Source organism: Vigna unguiculata, chromosome 7 (assembly GCF_004118075.2).
Source record: "Vigna unguiculata cultivar IT97K-499-35 chromosome 7, ASM411807v1, whole genome shotgun sequence".
In the NCBI taxonomy this organism is placed as follows: domain Eukaryota; kingdom Viridiplantae; phylum Streptophyta; class Magnoliopsida; order Fabales; family Fabaceae; genus Vigna; species Vigna unguiculata.
Window position 1 is genome coordinate 39,047,291 of NC_040285.1, and position 16,408 is coordinate 39,063,698.

The 16,408-nt window shown below is 31.7% G+C and overlaps 1 protein-coding gene across 1 annotated transcript; it reads left to right on the forward strand.

The window, feature by feature from the left end:
* Positions 1 to 654: 654 nt before the first annotated feature.
* On the forward strand, positions 655 to 12,089 carry LOC114191632 (tubulin-folding cofactor D). Its single transcript, XM_028080931.1, has 17 exons — positions 655 to 996; positions 1,078 to 1,625; positions 1,984 to 2,086; positions 2,487 to 2,663; positions 3,276 to 3,461; positions 4,539 to 4,655; positions 4,826 to 4,930; positions 5,588 to 5,758; positions 5,851 to 6,066; positions 6,656 to 6,854; positions 7,580 to 7,785; positions 7,903 to 8,127; positions 8,207 to 8,782; positions 8,863 to 9,132; positions 9,898 to 9,942; positions 11,101 to 11,286; positions 11,615 to 12,089. The coding sequence occupies exons 1-17, from the start codon at positions 814 to 816 to the stop codon at positions 11,903 to 11,905; spliced, it is 3,804 nt and encodes a 1,267-aa protein (XP_027936732.1). The 5' UTR covers positions 655 to 813; the 3' UTR covers positions 11,906 to 12,089.
* The last annotated feature ends 4,319 nt before the right edge of the window (positions 12,090 to 16,408 follow it).

Below are 16,408 nucleotides of genomic sequence, written 5' to 3' on the forward strand. Positions count from 1 at the left end.
GATGAGAATATATTTTTCCTCAAATTCACCCGCACAAATAAATTCTGATATTTGCAAACAAATAATGTTCATCCATATTTTTCCATCTTCTTAAAGAGTAAATTCCTATGAACAAACACAATAAATCTCAACTTCTAAGGATTGAGAGATTATTAGGTGAGGTCGTGAGAGATACAATATTTTTCCAATAAAAAATGTACTTATTCTATATTAATAAAAAAAAATTAAAATTTCAGAAAAATAAAACTAAAGAAAATGTTTTAAGAACTGAATTGTTACTTTTACCGTAAAATATACCAAAAAACCATTAAGTAATTTTACATTTATTACCAATAAAATATTTGTAAATATCTACGTGACTAACATAAACATAAACTTACACAGTTAATAATATTTTAGAATTCTTAAAAAAAATTCAAACAGAATTCAATAATATCAGCATAAAGTAAAACAAAACTTATAAATAGTAAAAAAAAAAAATTAATTATTATTAGATTATTTATTTTAATTTTTTTTAATAATATGATATGATAATTTAATAATGATTAAAGTTGTAGATTAAAAAAAATAAGTTAAAATATTATCGTCCAAATAATAAAGTATTTATTATATTGTGTTGATATAAAAATTAGAAATATCAAAATTTGTAAGAAAACGATACGGCGGTGAAGAGTCCAGACCCGGCCCATGATCACCTCCTTTACTTAAAATCAAACTCGAACTCAGCACTCCGACGAGTAGTGTTGCTTCTGTCTTGGAAACTTCCGTTGAAGATTTGAAGATCCCGCCAAAACTTCACCGACCTCAAAGGTGATGGAAGCGAATCAAGAGACGGTGGTGACGATGAATCAAGAAGAGGACGAGTTGGATTCCAAAGAGAGCGTGCTCCAAAAGTACTTTCTCCAAGAATGGAACATCGTCAAGTCGCTCCTCGACGACATCGTTTCCAATGCTCGCGTCTCCGACCCTTCCTCCGTCCGCAGAATCAGATCCATTGTACTCTTCTTTGTTCATGGCGATTATCTTCATCCGTTTATCAATTTTTGTTATTGAAGAACAGTTATCTTTTATTTGCAGCTAGACAAGTACCAGGAGCAAGGTCAACTTCTGGAACCCTACCTCGAAACCATAGTTTCTCCTCTGATGAACATTATTCGTTCAAGAACACTTGAGCTCGGGACAGCTTCAGATGAAATTCTCGAAATAATTAAACCTATATGCATAATTGTATATTCGTTAGTCACGGTTTGTGGCTACAAATCTGTAATTAAATTCTTTCCGCATCAAGTTTCCGATCTCGAACTCGCCGTGTCTCTGCTGGAGAAGTGTCACAGCACAAATTCGGTGACATCGTTGAGGCAGGAAAGCACGGGAGAAATGGAAGCTAAATGCGTGACGTTGTTGTGGCTTTATATACTTGTGTTGGTTCCTTTTGACATTTCCACTGTTGACACCAGTATTGCCAATGATGACAGTTTAACTGAGTTTGAGCTCAGTCCTCTTGTGTTGAGAATTATAGGGTTTTGTAAGGATTACCTTTCAACTGCTGGACCTATGCGAACTATGGCTGGTCTAGTTCTCTCGAGGCTACTTACCCGTCCTGATATGCCGAAAGCCTTTACGAGGTTTGTTTCAGCATGTTTTTTAGCTTGTTTAGTGTTAGTTAAGTTTTCTCTCCGGTTGCCTAATATATTTGTGTTGTCTCATGTTGTGGTGTTGTTTGTGTAAAGATGATTTTCGTGTTAGTTAAAGTTTATTTCAAATCATCAATTAACTCCTTTTTTTTTATTGTGTTTACAAATATAATGAATGGTTTTGTTTGATCTCTTGAAAATGTATAGATTTGAGATTTGTTAGTTCACGACATTATGTGTTATCACTACAGACATGTTTGGGGTTGTGTGCATGCTCACATTTGTGTCGTATAAACCTCTTGTTTTACCAATAATCATATTTTTAATCTGACTTATCTAATTGCTTCAGCTTTGTTGAGTGGACACATACGGTCATGTCCTCTGTAACTGAAGATTTACTCCATCATTTTCAGTTACTTGGTGTCGTTGAAGCACTGGCTGCTATTTTCAAGGTTTGTTTTTTTTTTTTGCCTTGTTTTGTTTAGGCCCTCAAATGAAAATGTTTTCATCTATCATTTGTGTAAGGATTTCTACAAATTATTTGAGGGAGAGAAGGGTGCATAATAGTCTGGGATAGTTTGTCCAGTTGTGGTTAATTGTGTTAGGTTAAATTTAGGAATCTTATCTTGTTGGAAGCTTACCTATTCTTACACATGTTATGTTCGCTTATTTAATAGGACTATTGAGTATTAGTATAAATAGGACTTTTAAGTTAGTATTTGTATATCATCTTCAGTACAGACTGGATCAATTCCATATTCGGACTTTGAGTATCTATTATCTTTTCTTCTTCTTCTTCTTCTTTGTTACCTTTTAATGTTTCTAATTGTTATAATATAAATCTTTGAGTAGGCAGGTAGTCGAAATCTCTTGCTTGATGCAAGTCCTGTTGTTTGGAATGACAGTTCAATGTTGTACAAGTCTTCAGATGCAACTCGAAGTCCTTTGCTCCGCAAGTATCTGATGAAGTTAACCCAACGAATTGGGCTTACTGCTCTTCCTCATCGTTTGCCCTCATGGCGATATATGGTTAGCTTTTCTCTGATCCAAGTTTTATAGGATCTCGTTTCTTAAATGTTTGATGACACCTTTGCTTCTGTTCACTTGTGAACATTTGTTTATTTATACTTTTAACTGGTGGAATACAAAGCCACAGTAATTAATAATTTATGGTTAGATGCATTATTCAGACATGCATGGTATGCTGATACAACAAAAAATGCTCATCATGCAAGTCAGGAAAGGGATGAAATTAGAGCCATTATTGATAATGGAAATATGAAGAGTTGAACTTAATGGTTCCTTAGGCACTTTGGCTATGGTATCATACTAGATAATTTGAATAATTTTTCCGCCAGAAAATTTGGCTTCTTTTCATGAATTAATTTTTATTATGTTACATACCCAAGTCAACGGAGTTGTGGTAACCGCTAAGAGTTAAATTGAAACTTAGTTTAAGTTCTTTGGCCCCTTCATCTATGCTAACTCTATCAGGGACATATATTTGTACATTTTTCATGAGTATTGGGTTACAAATATCTAGGTGTTATCGCTATTTTTAGCTGGGCATCATAGACAATTCTAGAAGCATCATTTTTGTCACCATTTTTTGTATCTAATGACTATATGCCTATCATGCAGGGAAGAGTTGCCAAACTAAATGTCTCTTTGAGTACATCAAATAGAGTTGATCAGTCTAATTTGGGTGTGAACGAAAGTTATTCCAATCCAAATGGAATGTCAGACAGGGAGGAAGATGAGGATATGGATGTTCCAGAAAATGTTGAAGAGATTATTGAGTTGTTGTTATCTGGTTTGAGGGATATGGTATGTCTAAAAGGGTGAGATTTTTTTTGTAGTGAATTTTGTTTTTCACCTTTATACTACATTGCTCGGTTCTGGTGATGAAAAATAAGATATTATGTCTAATGTATGCTGCTGCCGATGCATCTGAAATAATGGTTGAATTAACGTCTTTCATGAAATTGTTATTTCAAAAATTGTTAAAATCAAGATTGTTGATGTCTCATGAATTTGTACGAGATGTTTAATTATTCTAATATTGTGCCTATTTTATGAAGTAACTGATCCTACAAATAGAACTGGATGAATGCTGTTGAATATGGAAGAGCTCTAACATTATTTGATATGAGTCGGTTGTCTGTGTTTGAGTTACGAAAATGGCTTAAAATGACTTAAAATACTGGTCCTGGGTTTTTCCTCAATTGTAGTGCTTTATATCACTGATGGCTACTGTATTTATACTGGTTTCTATAGATCCTGAAACGTGTATTGTGTGATTTACGCTGTATACTATAATCTTAGTTGTAGAGTAAACAGTGTTGCTTTATCAATATAATTTTAGGGCTGTTGCTCAACAGTATAATCTCTTAGAATGAGTGGTTCTTTGATATAGTACTAGTGCCATATGAATAACACTTTACAATTACAAATAGTTCTGAGCATGTACTTCATCCATGTCAAAAACCCTATTGGCTTCCACTTGAGATAGTACTAGAATTGGAGGTTGTAGCAACCACAATTGATATCTTGTTTAAAAGCTTAAGCTTTTAGCTCATTTCATTTAAGGACTTGAGTCTGAAAATTGATGTGGACTATATTGGTATACTTGTCGTGCATTTTTTTTTTTTCATGTTAAAAAATATCTGCAAGGGAAGGGAAAATAAGTGAATTGTCAATTATGGTGATAAAAAGGACATGCCATTACCCAATATATGTTGCGGGCTGTACAATTGTCCCATGATGGATATATACTCTCGTTTAAACATCAAAAGAATTCACAAAGTGCTAAGTAATTAAGCTGATCATGTTTTCTTCATTGAATTATCCCTCCAAGTGCTTTTATCACTTCAATGAACAGATTATGCTGGCATTGGATTGTAGGACACTGTTGTCCGCTGGTCTGCAGCAAAAGGTATTGGGCGCATAAGTTCACATCTGACATCATCTCTTTCTCAAGAGGTTTTATTGTCTGTTTTGGAGCTGTTTTCTCCCGGCGAGGTGTGATCCTAAGCATATGTTTATTTATGTTCTCGAGAACTGGAATTTACTAGTTAAATTTTCATTCTCCTAGGTTTAAATATATATAGTTTCTGTATTAGAGGTTTACTGTGTTAACTATTTATTTGTCTGGCACCAATGTTATTGCTCACGTGTAATCCTTGTTTCAGGGTGATGGTTCATGGCATGGAGGCTGCTTAGCTTTGGCTGAACTTGCTCGTAGAGGCTTGCTCTTACCGGCTAGTCTTCCCAAAGTTGTTCCTGTTATTGTGAAGGTGGTTTATAATGGATAGATTGTATGCATAGGTTTCTGGCTGTAGATTTTGTGACAACAAACTATCTTGGCTGTTTACAGCTGTTTCTTAGACGATGTTTTATTATATTGGCGGCTTAAAAAGTGGGGTAGTAACTAAATATAAAGAGCATAATGTATACCAGATTGCAATTCCTTATTTTATGGCCATAACAACACTACTTGAAATTAAAAAACAGAACCATGACAACCTAACATTCTGAACATAAACAGCTTAAATAAATTCCTTAATAGGAAATAAACTATATAATTGAACCGAATTTTATAGGCACGTGTTCAATTCAACACATGTTTATGATTAGGAAAAAAAATGAGGGAAATGCTGTAGAAGAAAGGGGAAGATAAAAAAGGACTTGACCTTGGAAATAAAAAAGGGCAATTGTTCCCTTAAATGTTCACTATTCTTATTCTTATTTTATAATGCATATAAAGCTTAAGCTTCCTTGGCAATACATTTTATGGTCGGTACTTTATAGTTTTGCATCTTGTAGTTGATCTTCTTGCCTCTGTTCCAAACTTTTTATTTAATTTTATTTCTGAATAAGACTCGAGTTGAGCCCTTATTTGAGAGATACATTACTATATAGCAGTGGTATTAAGTATAAGACTTGTTTATTAGGCACTACATTATGATGTTCGTAGAGGTCCACACAGTGTTGGTTCTCATGTACGTGATGCTGCTGCTTATGTATGTTGGGCGTTTGGACGTGCGTATTATCATACAGATATGAGGAACATCTTAGAAGAGTTTGCCCCACACCTCCTAACAGTTGCATGCTATGACCGTGAGGTCCTTATATCTTTTTACGTCCATCTCTTGACATTTGTTTTAGAATATTCACTTCAGGGGGAAAGAATGACTGACTAACCTGTGATACTTAGGTTAACTGCAGAAGAGCGGCGGCAGCTGCATTTCAAGAGAATGTTGGAAGACAAGGGAATTATCCACATGGAATTGACATAGTGAATACTGCTGACTATTTCTCACTTTCTTCACGAGTAAATTCTTATCTTCATGTTGCTGTTTCCATTGCTCAGTATGAAGGATATCTTTTTCCGTTTGTGGATGACCTGCTGGACAGAAAAATTTGTCACTGGGTATGTTCTGATTAAATCTCTCTCTCTCTCTCTCTCTCTCTATCCTTGAGCTGCCTATTCTTCTGCTCCTACGTTGACCCTGAATGCAATTGTGATATGGATTTTTGGTTTACCTTCTAATTGAAGGCCATACATACATCACTGTAGCCTGATTTCTGGATGCTGAATAGAATAAAATTGTTAGGGATCACTAATAGACGAGAGATGACATATGTATTTTCAGTGTATGTATGTTTTTTGGTTAATATTATGATATTTGACGAAGTTTCTTCTATTCAGGAGTATACATTAGGATATTTTCTTTATAGTTTTATTTTTCGGTAAACTTTTTCTTCAAAACAATGCAAAGGGGATGAAAAGGAGTCATGCCTTATGCACACATTTGTTATTCCATAGGTATGACTAAAGAGTTAAGAGGATGGTCTAACCATTAATTCCGATTATATTTAATTTCTTATTTCTTATTCCTTGTCACTGTATATTTATTGGCGTAAATTTGTTCATATTTTGGCATGTATCAACAATTTATAGGTTGCTTCCTGTTTCTTAATTTATTTTGAGAGAAGTTATTTGAAAATTACACCTTCAGGATAAAAGCTTGCGAGAACTTGCTGCAGAGGCTCTCTCATCTCTTGTAAAATATGACCCTCAGTATTTTGCAAGCACTGTCTTGGAAAAGTTAATTCCTTGCACTCTTTCATCTGATTTATGCATGCGCCATGGTGCAACGTTGGCAACAGGAGAACTCGTTTTAGCTTTACACCAATGCAATTTTGCTCTTCCTTCAGGTTGATACTTTCTTGTGACTTTTTGATTTTGTTGCTGCCTGTTTAGTAATGGAAGTAAAAGAGTTTTCTTCTATCAAAGCCAAAGAATCAAAATAGAAATGGGGGCTATCGATATTGAATTGTTATCTTCCTTATGGTGATATATTTTTTTATTACACACATTTGTATGTTTGGTCCATAATTTAAACTTGTTTTTAGAAATTGAAGGGATGATTTTCAAATTAGATAAACACTTGGAGCCCCAGTCTTAAGTGACTTAACTGTTCAGATAGTGACTAAGTATCAGATGCACTTCCTTCCTCTTTCCCCTCTTTCTCTCTCAACTTTATACTCTCATTTGTAAATGTGCTGATTTTCCTTCTGAATTTTAAATTATTATGACTACCAAGACACACAATTTGTTACACAATTTTCTTTTTTCTTATATGAGACTTAAGGAGAATATCAATTATTTCAAACAAAATATTTTAAGGAAGAAGCCTTCAAATTAAATAGCCAGAACTATTTTAGTTCATTCCTTAACATGATAATAAAATGGATAAAAGTCTTTGACTGGGGGATTAGATATGTGGTTGTGGTTGAGGTTAGATATATGCTAAGTTTGGGTTAGTTTTTCTTGCCAACTATTTATCATTTGGTTAAACCTTTCTTTAATGAAGGTAATTAGTTTCAAAATATTGATGATGCCAACTGAACTGTCACATTTTTTAAATTGTCATTGTCAGATAAACAGAAAAGTCTTTCTGGTGTTGTTCCTGCCATTGAGAAAGCACGGCTTTATCGTGGAAAGGGAGGAGAGATAATGCGTGCGGCTGTTTCTCGATTTATTGAGTGCATCTCCATATATAAAGTAGTGTTATCAGAGAAGATAAAGAGAAGCTTACTTGATACTCTCAACGAGAATTTGAGACATCCTAATTCTCAGATACAGGTTCTATCCCTTGGATAGAAGCAATTTGTGTTACCATTTTATCTTTTGTTTACTATTGTCAGCTTATGCTAATTGGGCATTATATATTGACGAGTAATATCATCATTTGATGTTCAGAATGCTGCTGTTAAAGGTCTGAAACACTTCATCTGTTCATACATGCATGCTTCAGATAACAAAGGTACAAATGATGTGACAGCAAAGTACCTCAGTATGTTAGCTGATCCAAACGTAGCTGTAAGGAGAGGATCTGCTTTGGCATTAGGGGTTTTGCCATATAAGTTATTAGCCAGTCAATGGAGAAATGTGCTTTTGAAGCTTTGTGGCTCGTGTAAAATTGAGGTGCTTCATGTTGCAAATGCTATGTATTACACCATCTTAGGTTCAATTATTGTGTTAAACAATGTTTTATCATGTGCAGGAAAATCCTGAAGATAGAGACGCTGAAGCACGAGTAAATGCTGTCAAAGGGCTCACATTAGTGTGTGAAACATTAATTGATGGAAGAGAAGATACTGCCACCTCTTTTGTCGAAGATGATTTTTCTCTCTTTATACTGATAAAGAATGAGGTGATGACGAGTTTATTTAAAGCTCTTGATGACTATTCTGTTGATAACAGAGGTGATGTAGGCTCTTGGGTTCGTGAGGCTGCACTAGATGGCCTGGAAAAATGTACATACATGCTCTGTAAGATAGACAAGTCGATTTGTCTGTCTAAAAGATTAGTTACAAATGAAAATGAAGCTACGGCACATCCTTTGACTGATGTCATGCTTAAGAACAATCGAGAGCTTTCTTTATTTGATGAAAATCTTGCTATAAATTTAGTTGGAGGTATTTGTAAGCAAGCTGTGGAGAAGATGGATAAGCTGAGAGAAGCAGCAGCAAATGTTCTCTACAGAATTCTGTACAACCAGATGATATATATTCCCTATATACCTTTCCGAGAAAAGTTAGAAGAAATCATTCCCAAGGAGGCAGATGCACAATGGGCTGTAAGTTTAAGTAGATCTTTAACCAGTTCAGGGTTGGTTGCATAGAATTTTTCTATTGAAAGACTACTGTTTTGTTGCAGGTTCCTTCCTATTCTTACCCACGCTTCATACAGTTACTTCAATTTGGTTGTTATAGCAGAGATGTGCTATCAGGTTTGGTTATATCTGTTGGTGGGTTGCAAGATTCTTTGAAGAGGGCATCACTCTTGGCCCTGTTAGAGTATCTAGAAGGGGTTGGATCTGAAGATCCAAATACAAGAACATCTAGGGTTTACATGCTATCAGCTGATATCCTGTGGGTTCTCCAACAATTCAAGAAAAGTGACAGAGTTATTGTACCCACTTTAAAGGTACTAAATTTCTTAAACAATACTTCATTATTCTTGCTCTTGTGAAATTGAAGTTTCAAGCAATTTTATTATTTTTTTATTTATATATACATATCATTTTTTCTCTTGGAGAAAACAAAAATTCTGAATGTGAACAAAGTGCTGTCTCGAAGCTCAATATCAACAGCCCATTATGTGACAAAGTTGCAACCACAGGCATATTAGCATTGCAAGACTAGCAGTCAGCTCCAGGCTGAACATGGATTCTTTTATTTTACAGAGGAAGGACTCTGATAGTTAAGTATCAATTCCATATAGAAATGTATAAAAGAGGGTGTGAAGAGAGAAAACCTGAAAGAGAAGGAGTGTTTCTGTATCTTCATTTTAATTAGGTTTCAAGTTCATATTTATTTATTGTAACAAGCTAGGTGTAGTACTTGTTGTTAGAGTTCGTAGAGAATAGAAAGGAGAGAATTGAATCAAGAATTTATTTATTTCTCATTGCTTTTAGAATCTTGTCTCAACAAAGATTATAGAGCTTTAAGTAGCTTGCTCTACAAGGAACCGAAACAGTCATAGCCAACTGTCACATGCCAACTGGCTGAACTGAACTAACTGCTTGCCCTACCTAAACTGAATTCTGAAATGATTTCATAAAACGTTCAGCATGCTTTCTTTTTGTTTCATATATAATACTCGTGTTTATACTGGTGAACTCATTAATTCTTCTTTTATAAGCTTATCCATGAATCTCTAATATACTGACGCTCTTATTCTGCACTCCAGACCATTGAGATTCTGTTCAGCAAAAAAATATTCTTTAATATGGAGGTTAGTGTGCCTTTCTATTCTTTATATTTCATATCCCTTGTGAGTAGGTTCTCTAATACTCCTTTTATATATATTTTATATTTCTGGATTGGTTTGGTGATCAAGTATTCCTTTATATTTAGTTGTGGTCATCCTTTAAATTTAATGAAAAATATTGAAAGAAAAAAAGAATAATGGCTAATATGAGAAGGAAACTTTCTGCAAAGTCTCTAAGATGCATTAAAGCTTCATCATGCACCCAAAATGGCTGCTTAATTTGTTCATTTAACCTCTCTCAATTACTTATTTAACCTGTGTAAAACTTGTTGGTTGTTTGTGCACTAAAAGCAATATACTTTGCATAATGTTGAAATGTCGGAAAACAGTGCCTCTAAGAAAAAAATAAATACATAACTCAGCCACCTCATATTAAGGTTATATGTGCATCCTCCATTGGTTTTTATGAAATATGATGGTTTTACTTTCGTTTATAGTGGTGGCAACCTTTACAAAAGTTTATTTTATGTTCTTTGATTTATCATGACAGGAAAATATCTAAAATTTTAGTAACTTAGACATTGATTGGATAACTGTAATTTTCTTAGGTCGAGGAGTTACGGGCATTATTGAAAGGGAAAAAAATAGATGGAAGAGATGTTGAAAACTGTGTATATGGACGGCACTACGAAGTCCACTTTATATAAAGCTGATGACAATAAATACATGATATGATATGCCTGTAAATTATATTCTAATAAGATATTCCTATAATTATGAAGATCCTAATTAGATAAGGAAATAAATCAAAATATAAAGGAAGAATAAATCTGAAGAGATAGTTAAAGATACTCTAAAATATTCTAAAAGATAATATAATTAGATATTTCTTATACTTCTAACTAGTATGATATGTAATAGGTAACGTGCTTAAACAACTGGGACGATCAAGAAGTAAAATAATTTAATAACACAACATCATGCGAGCTAAAATTAGATTAAGAATTTCAGAGAATAAATAAGAAAAGAATAGGATTGCAATAGAGTGAAAACTGGTCATAGTGCATGTTTTTAATTTATGAAAATGTGATATGGGATGCTCTTGTTCTATACTTCCATTTATTGAATTTAATTTTTCAAATGCTTGCTGAGAACATCTGGATAAATAATTTGCATTTTCAGGCTCACACTGCAACTTTTTGTGCTGCTGTTTTGGATTGTCTGTCAATTGAATTGAAGGGATCAAAAGACTTCTCTAAGTTGTATGCTGGTATTGCAATACTTGGTTACATAGCTTCAGTGCAGGAACCTATCAATAAGAAGGCCTTTGCTCAACTTCTTGATTTTCTTGGTCATCGCTACCCTAAGGTGATTCCTGGATATTCACCAGTACGAGATTCACGACTAGGCATTTTGTTTTCGCCTAACTGCAATCCCATGCAAATCAGAAGTTTATTTTTTCACAATTCAGAGATTGTTTGTTTGTGTTTGTTTTATATATAAAAAAGTAACTACATATATTTAAAAATTATGATGATTATTTTTCTTTTTCAAATTAAGTGATTCAGTGTGTTTCTTGAAAATTGAAAGAGTAATTCCTTCTTCTTCTTTTTTTAAATCTTGAATAAGTGGGTCATGTTACTTATGTTGCTTTCTTTGTGGCTTCTCAAACTATATTTCTGTGTATGATAATCAGATTCGAAAAGCTTCAGCTGAACAGCTCTACCTTGTCCTCTTGGAAAATGGAAATCTTGTGGGTGAAGACGAGATTGATAAAGCACTTGAAATTATTTCTGAGACTTGCTGGGATGGTGAGGTGGATTTAGCTAAACAACATAGATTAAAATTGTACGAGATTGTTGGTCTGGAGGTGAGGCCTCTCGGCAATAATAGTGATGGCACATCAAGGAAAACTGGTAGTAAGAAGCCTACAAACTTGGATGAAAATGCATCATATTCCTCATTAGTTGAGTCATCTGGGTTTTAATTCTTGTTGGTCCTATACCAGGCTTGCTGTTGTATAATGTAACTTGCTATAGTGGATATGAAATTTTCACATGCTGACTTTTCCATCTTTACATCAATGCTAGAAAGGCACTTTGTAACCATGCTAATTAAACAACAGTTATAAAGAGTCCTGGTGGTGTTTCACTGGGTCCCAAAGTCACTCACATCCTAGGCACTACGTTTTATCCCTCGTTGAATGAGGGTTTGAAAGTCTTTCACATTTTCTACTGCCAAAAGCTATATTAAGGAAAGTTGAAAATAGTATTTACTTAGGGTTGCGATGCTAGGGTGAATTCCTCAAACTTGTAAAAAAAAAAAAAAAATCATACAAAAAAATTGAGAAAAACAGAGACTTGGTTTGTTTACAAAGATGTATTTGAAGGAAAGTTAATGAAGATATCTGTGGAGATAGAGAGGAAATTGTGATGTTATGTATTTTAAAGGATAGAAAGGTGAAAGATAAAATTTAGATGGGTGAAGTGTAAAAATTTAGATGAATATGATAGATAAAAAAAATATTTTAATAGATTAAAATGTAATATTATAATTTTATCGTTACGGTTAAAATTAATATAAAATAAAATAATTATTATTATTAGTGAAAACACACTTATAAAAAATACATGCGTGTCCATTTATTTTTATTGTAGATAATTAATTTAATTAAAAAAATAACTGAATTTAAATAAATTATAATTTAAAACAATAAAATAGTAAAATAATAATTTTAATTTAATAATTAAATTTAAATTATCAGTCATTTTGATAAAATTGAAGTATAATTATTTTAATTTAAAATAACAATTACTTAAAAAAGTAAAATTGAAAAGAAAGTATAAACACGAAAAAAATAAAAATCTCCATCATATATAAGTATAAATTATTATTATTATTATTATTATTATAACAAAATCAAAAATAATAACATAATAGTAGTAATATAATATATCTTAACTATAAGAGAAAGCAAAACCAATTTACGCGTAGAAGAAAAAAAATTTCTATTGACCGTTCTTCATATTTCTCAACCATATTTCCTTCATCCCTTTTCGCTCAAATCTACCATCAATTTTTATTGCTAAAACGGATCCCACCTCCAAATAGCTGAGGTAATAAGAAATATTTTGGAGGGATCAATTTTCATTATTATAAAGTAAGTTTCTATTTACTCTAAAATCTTTCCCTTCTAGTTATAGTTATTAATATTAGTATGACTCTTAAGAGAGGAATTCTATTTTGTATAGATGTAGTGGTGAAACTATATCCTAGTTAGTAGGAATGATTTAGAGGAATAATATTCTGTAAGGGAAGCTTTTTATCTTTATAATTATTCTAATATCTATATGATGATATTTGAATTGGTTTGATTGAATGTTATTGTCTTGAGAATTATTATATTGAGTAATATATGATTTCATTGTCCTGGTGGTTGGAGTTTGTGATTTTATACAATTGATGGTAACATTTGTGACAAAGAATTGGAAAAAGTCAATATATATATAAAAAATTTCAAAGGAATAAAATGAAGCATTGAATAATAATAAGTTAATAAGTTTTGTGGTAAAGGTGAATGATAGGTCGAATAGAATTTTTGGCTAAAATGCAAAAAAATCTATTTATGTGATATGAAAATATTATTATTTTGCCATTTGTATGAATATTAACATAGAGGGTAAATATTTATAATTATTAATATGTATTTTATAGTTATTTTAATTAAATTAAATACATTTATAATTATTCTATTTATTAAGAAGATTATAGAGGTTAAGACATTTAATTTAAATAGGACACACTATTTTAATTTATCACTTCAATTTAATTCTATTAGAATAAAATGGATTAAATTATACACATAATATAAATTATTATTTTAACTGTTAAAACCTGTATAGTTAACCTAATTAAAACTGCGTAAATAAATTTTCAATATACAAATATTTATTTACAAAATATTTTGTCTTTTTTTACAGAATGTAAATTTATCCCCCAAATCAAATAATTACTTTTTTTTTTCAATTTCGATATGTTTTGCTGTACTTTTTTTATTGAAAAAAAATAGAATCAATTTAATTCCAAAATAAATTAATACATCTTTATTATATTTATATTGTTGAAATATAATTATTATAATAGAGTTATTTGGTTATAATTTAAAATTTGATATTATATAGAAGATTATGATAATAATAATAAAAAAGTCTTTTAGGATTCCGTTTTGAAATTAGATAATGGTAATAACAGAAAGTAAGATATTGTTGTTATAGGTTGTTATAAAATATAGAGTGGTTTAAAAAAAAAACTTTGTTAAAGCTAACTGTTAGTTATACTGAAAAAATTATATTTCAGTTGAAAAAGGTATTGCCATGGAATCAGCCATTGACACGATTGTGAAGGAAGAGGTGAAGGAAAAAGTGAAAGAAGAGGTGAAGGAAGAGGTGAAGGAAGAGTTGAAGGAAGAGCAAGCAGTGAGGTACTCTCAATATGTTGTCTTTAGTTTTTTTTTTGTAAACTTTGTTCATATATTGTCTTTTTAAAGAATAAAAACAGAGGAAGATGAAGATCACTTCCACAGTCAAACAATCAAACGCAAACGAAGGGAAAACGAAGAGGTGTGTAAAATTCATTCTTGTGGGATTCAAAATATTTTTGTTTATTTTGTGTGATAACCTCTTTGCAGTTTTATGTTTGTATTTTAAAAATATATTGCTTTATTTATTTTGTCTTGCATAGGTGTTGGAAATAGTTTAAGTATGAGTCAAAGTTCACAAAGTTAAACACTATATAAAAATAAATATCTATAACAATATTGCCTTAAGAATAAAGACCCACAATAACATTGACTTAAAATTTTAGAGTTAAAATATTATATGTATAAAAATAAATGTCATATAACCATAACAACATCTTATATGTCTACGATGACAGATGAACAATAATTATAGTTATAATTTTAAATTAGAGATCTGTAACTCACACTCGTTTGTTCTATTAGTGCGATCCGAATTCAACCCTTCATTTAAATGAAGTGCTTAATGTGGTGGCTAATTTAGTCGAGAATGAATATGGATGGCCAAGAGACGTTGTATCAGAAAATTTCTCAAAATTGGAGTGTCAGAGGTTTTCAGAGATATTGGCAGATCAACATCAAATCAACCTGAATGAACTAGAGGTTGGTACAAAAATAGTAAATTTAGAATTAATTTTGTATCTTATAATTTATATAATAATTTAGATTTAAATACTTAATCATAACATTAATATTTTTAATAATTTTGTTCAGATAAGAGAATTATTAATTCAGGTTTCTAAGCGGTTCAGAGATTATTGCTGTATTCTTAAACGTGGTATAAAAGGACTAGACCGAAATTTAGATGATGGATCAGTTCAGATGCGTAATTCAGACAATATTTTACATAGAGTAAGTTTCCTTTATTATAAAATTAAAATAATTAGGGTAAATATGTAAATATTAATACATAATATATGATTATTTAATTTGACAGGATGTACTCAATAGTCTACGATGTAAATATGGCGGAGTAATGGATAATTTTATGCTCTTGCGTAAAATTTTTCCTCATATTTGGAATCACTACAAAAATCCTCCTCCTACTCGTCGTAACCGAATTAAGGTAATAATTCTATAGATAACTTTTAACTTAACGTATGCTATTTATGCTCATGGGATGTTATTCTTCTTATGATAGTTTCTTATCTATGTTGATAGGTAAATTCAAAATGACATCGTAAAGAGTATATGGTAACTTCAGTTTGCAAGCTCATGGAATTTTCTAACAGTCGGAGCTAAATATTATTTTAGAGTGAAAAAAAAAAAAAAAAACTTGTTGGGAGCATCCAATTTCATATTATTTCATACTGTGGAGAAAAAATTATCTAAAACTACATCATATATGCTTTCTTATCTTAAGCTAGTTAATTGATATAATACATGTTAAGGATTTTTAGACTAATGGTAATTTTTTATAATATGCATAAGATCTAAACTTAAAGTTGTATTGTGATATTTGATTCATTAATTGTCTATTGTTATGTGCACGTAACTTTACTACAATACGAGTGAACGTGTTTGAATTGCTTTGAGTTCGTTACCGAAGTTTTTAAACTACCCGTTCTGACTAGTAGTGAGGGTTTCAAATAATATAAAATGAAACTTAGTCTATTAGTCTATTTGTTAAAAACCTGGTGTGTCGTTATTTTTCTTGGAAATTCGAATATAAAATAAATATCCTGTTGGTGACAGTCGCTATTATTTGGAAATTTGAATAATTGATTAGTTCCTAATAAGCATTTTAACAATGTTAGATTTTCTACTAATGTGATTTGTGATGATTAAGGTATTAATGTTGTAATGTATGCGAATGTGAGGAATTGAGTACTTTTGGTGTGTAAGGAAGTGGAAATGGTACAAATTGAAAAAAATTTATGACTATTTCTTACGTCTGTATTTGAAATATATTGT

Coding starts and splice junctions, on each gene's coding strand:
- LOC114191632 (XM_028080931.1), top strand. CDS start 814: ATGGAAGCGAATCAAGAGACGGTGGTGACGATGAATCAAGAAGAGGAC. Junction 2,664..3,275: donor TGCCCTCATGGCGATATATG/GTTAGCTTTTCT, acceptor CCTATCATGCAG/GGAAGAGTTGCCAAACTAAA. Junction 8,128..8,206: donor GTGGCTCGTGTAAAATTGAG/GTGCTTCATGTT, acceptor TATCATGTGCAG/GAAAATCCTGAAGATAGAGA.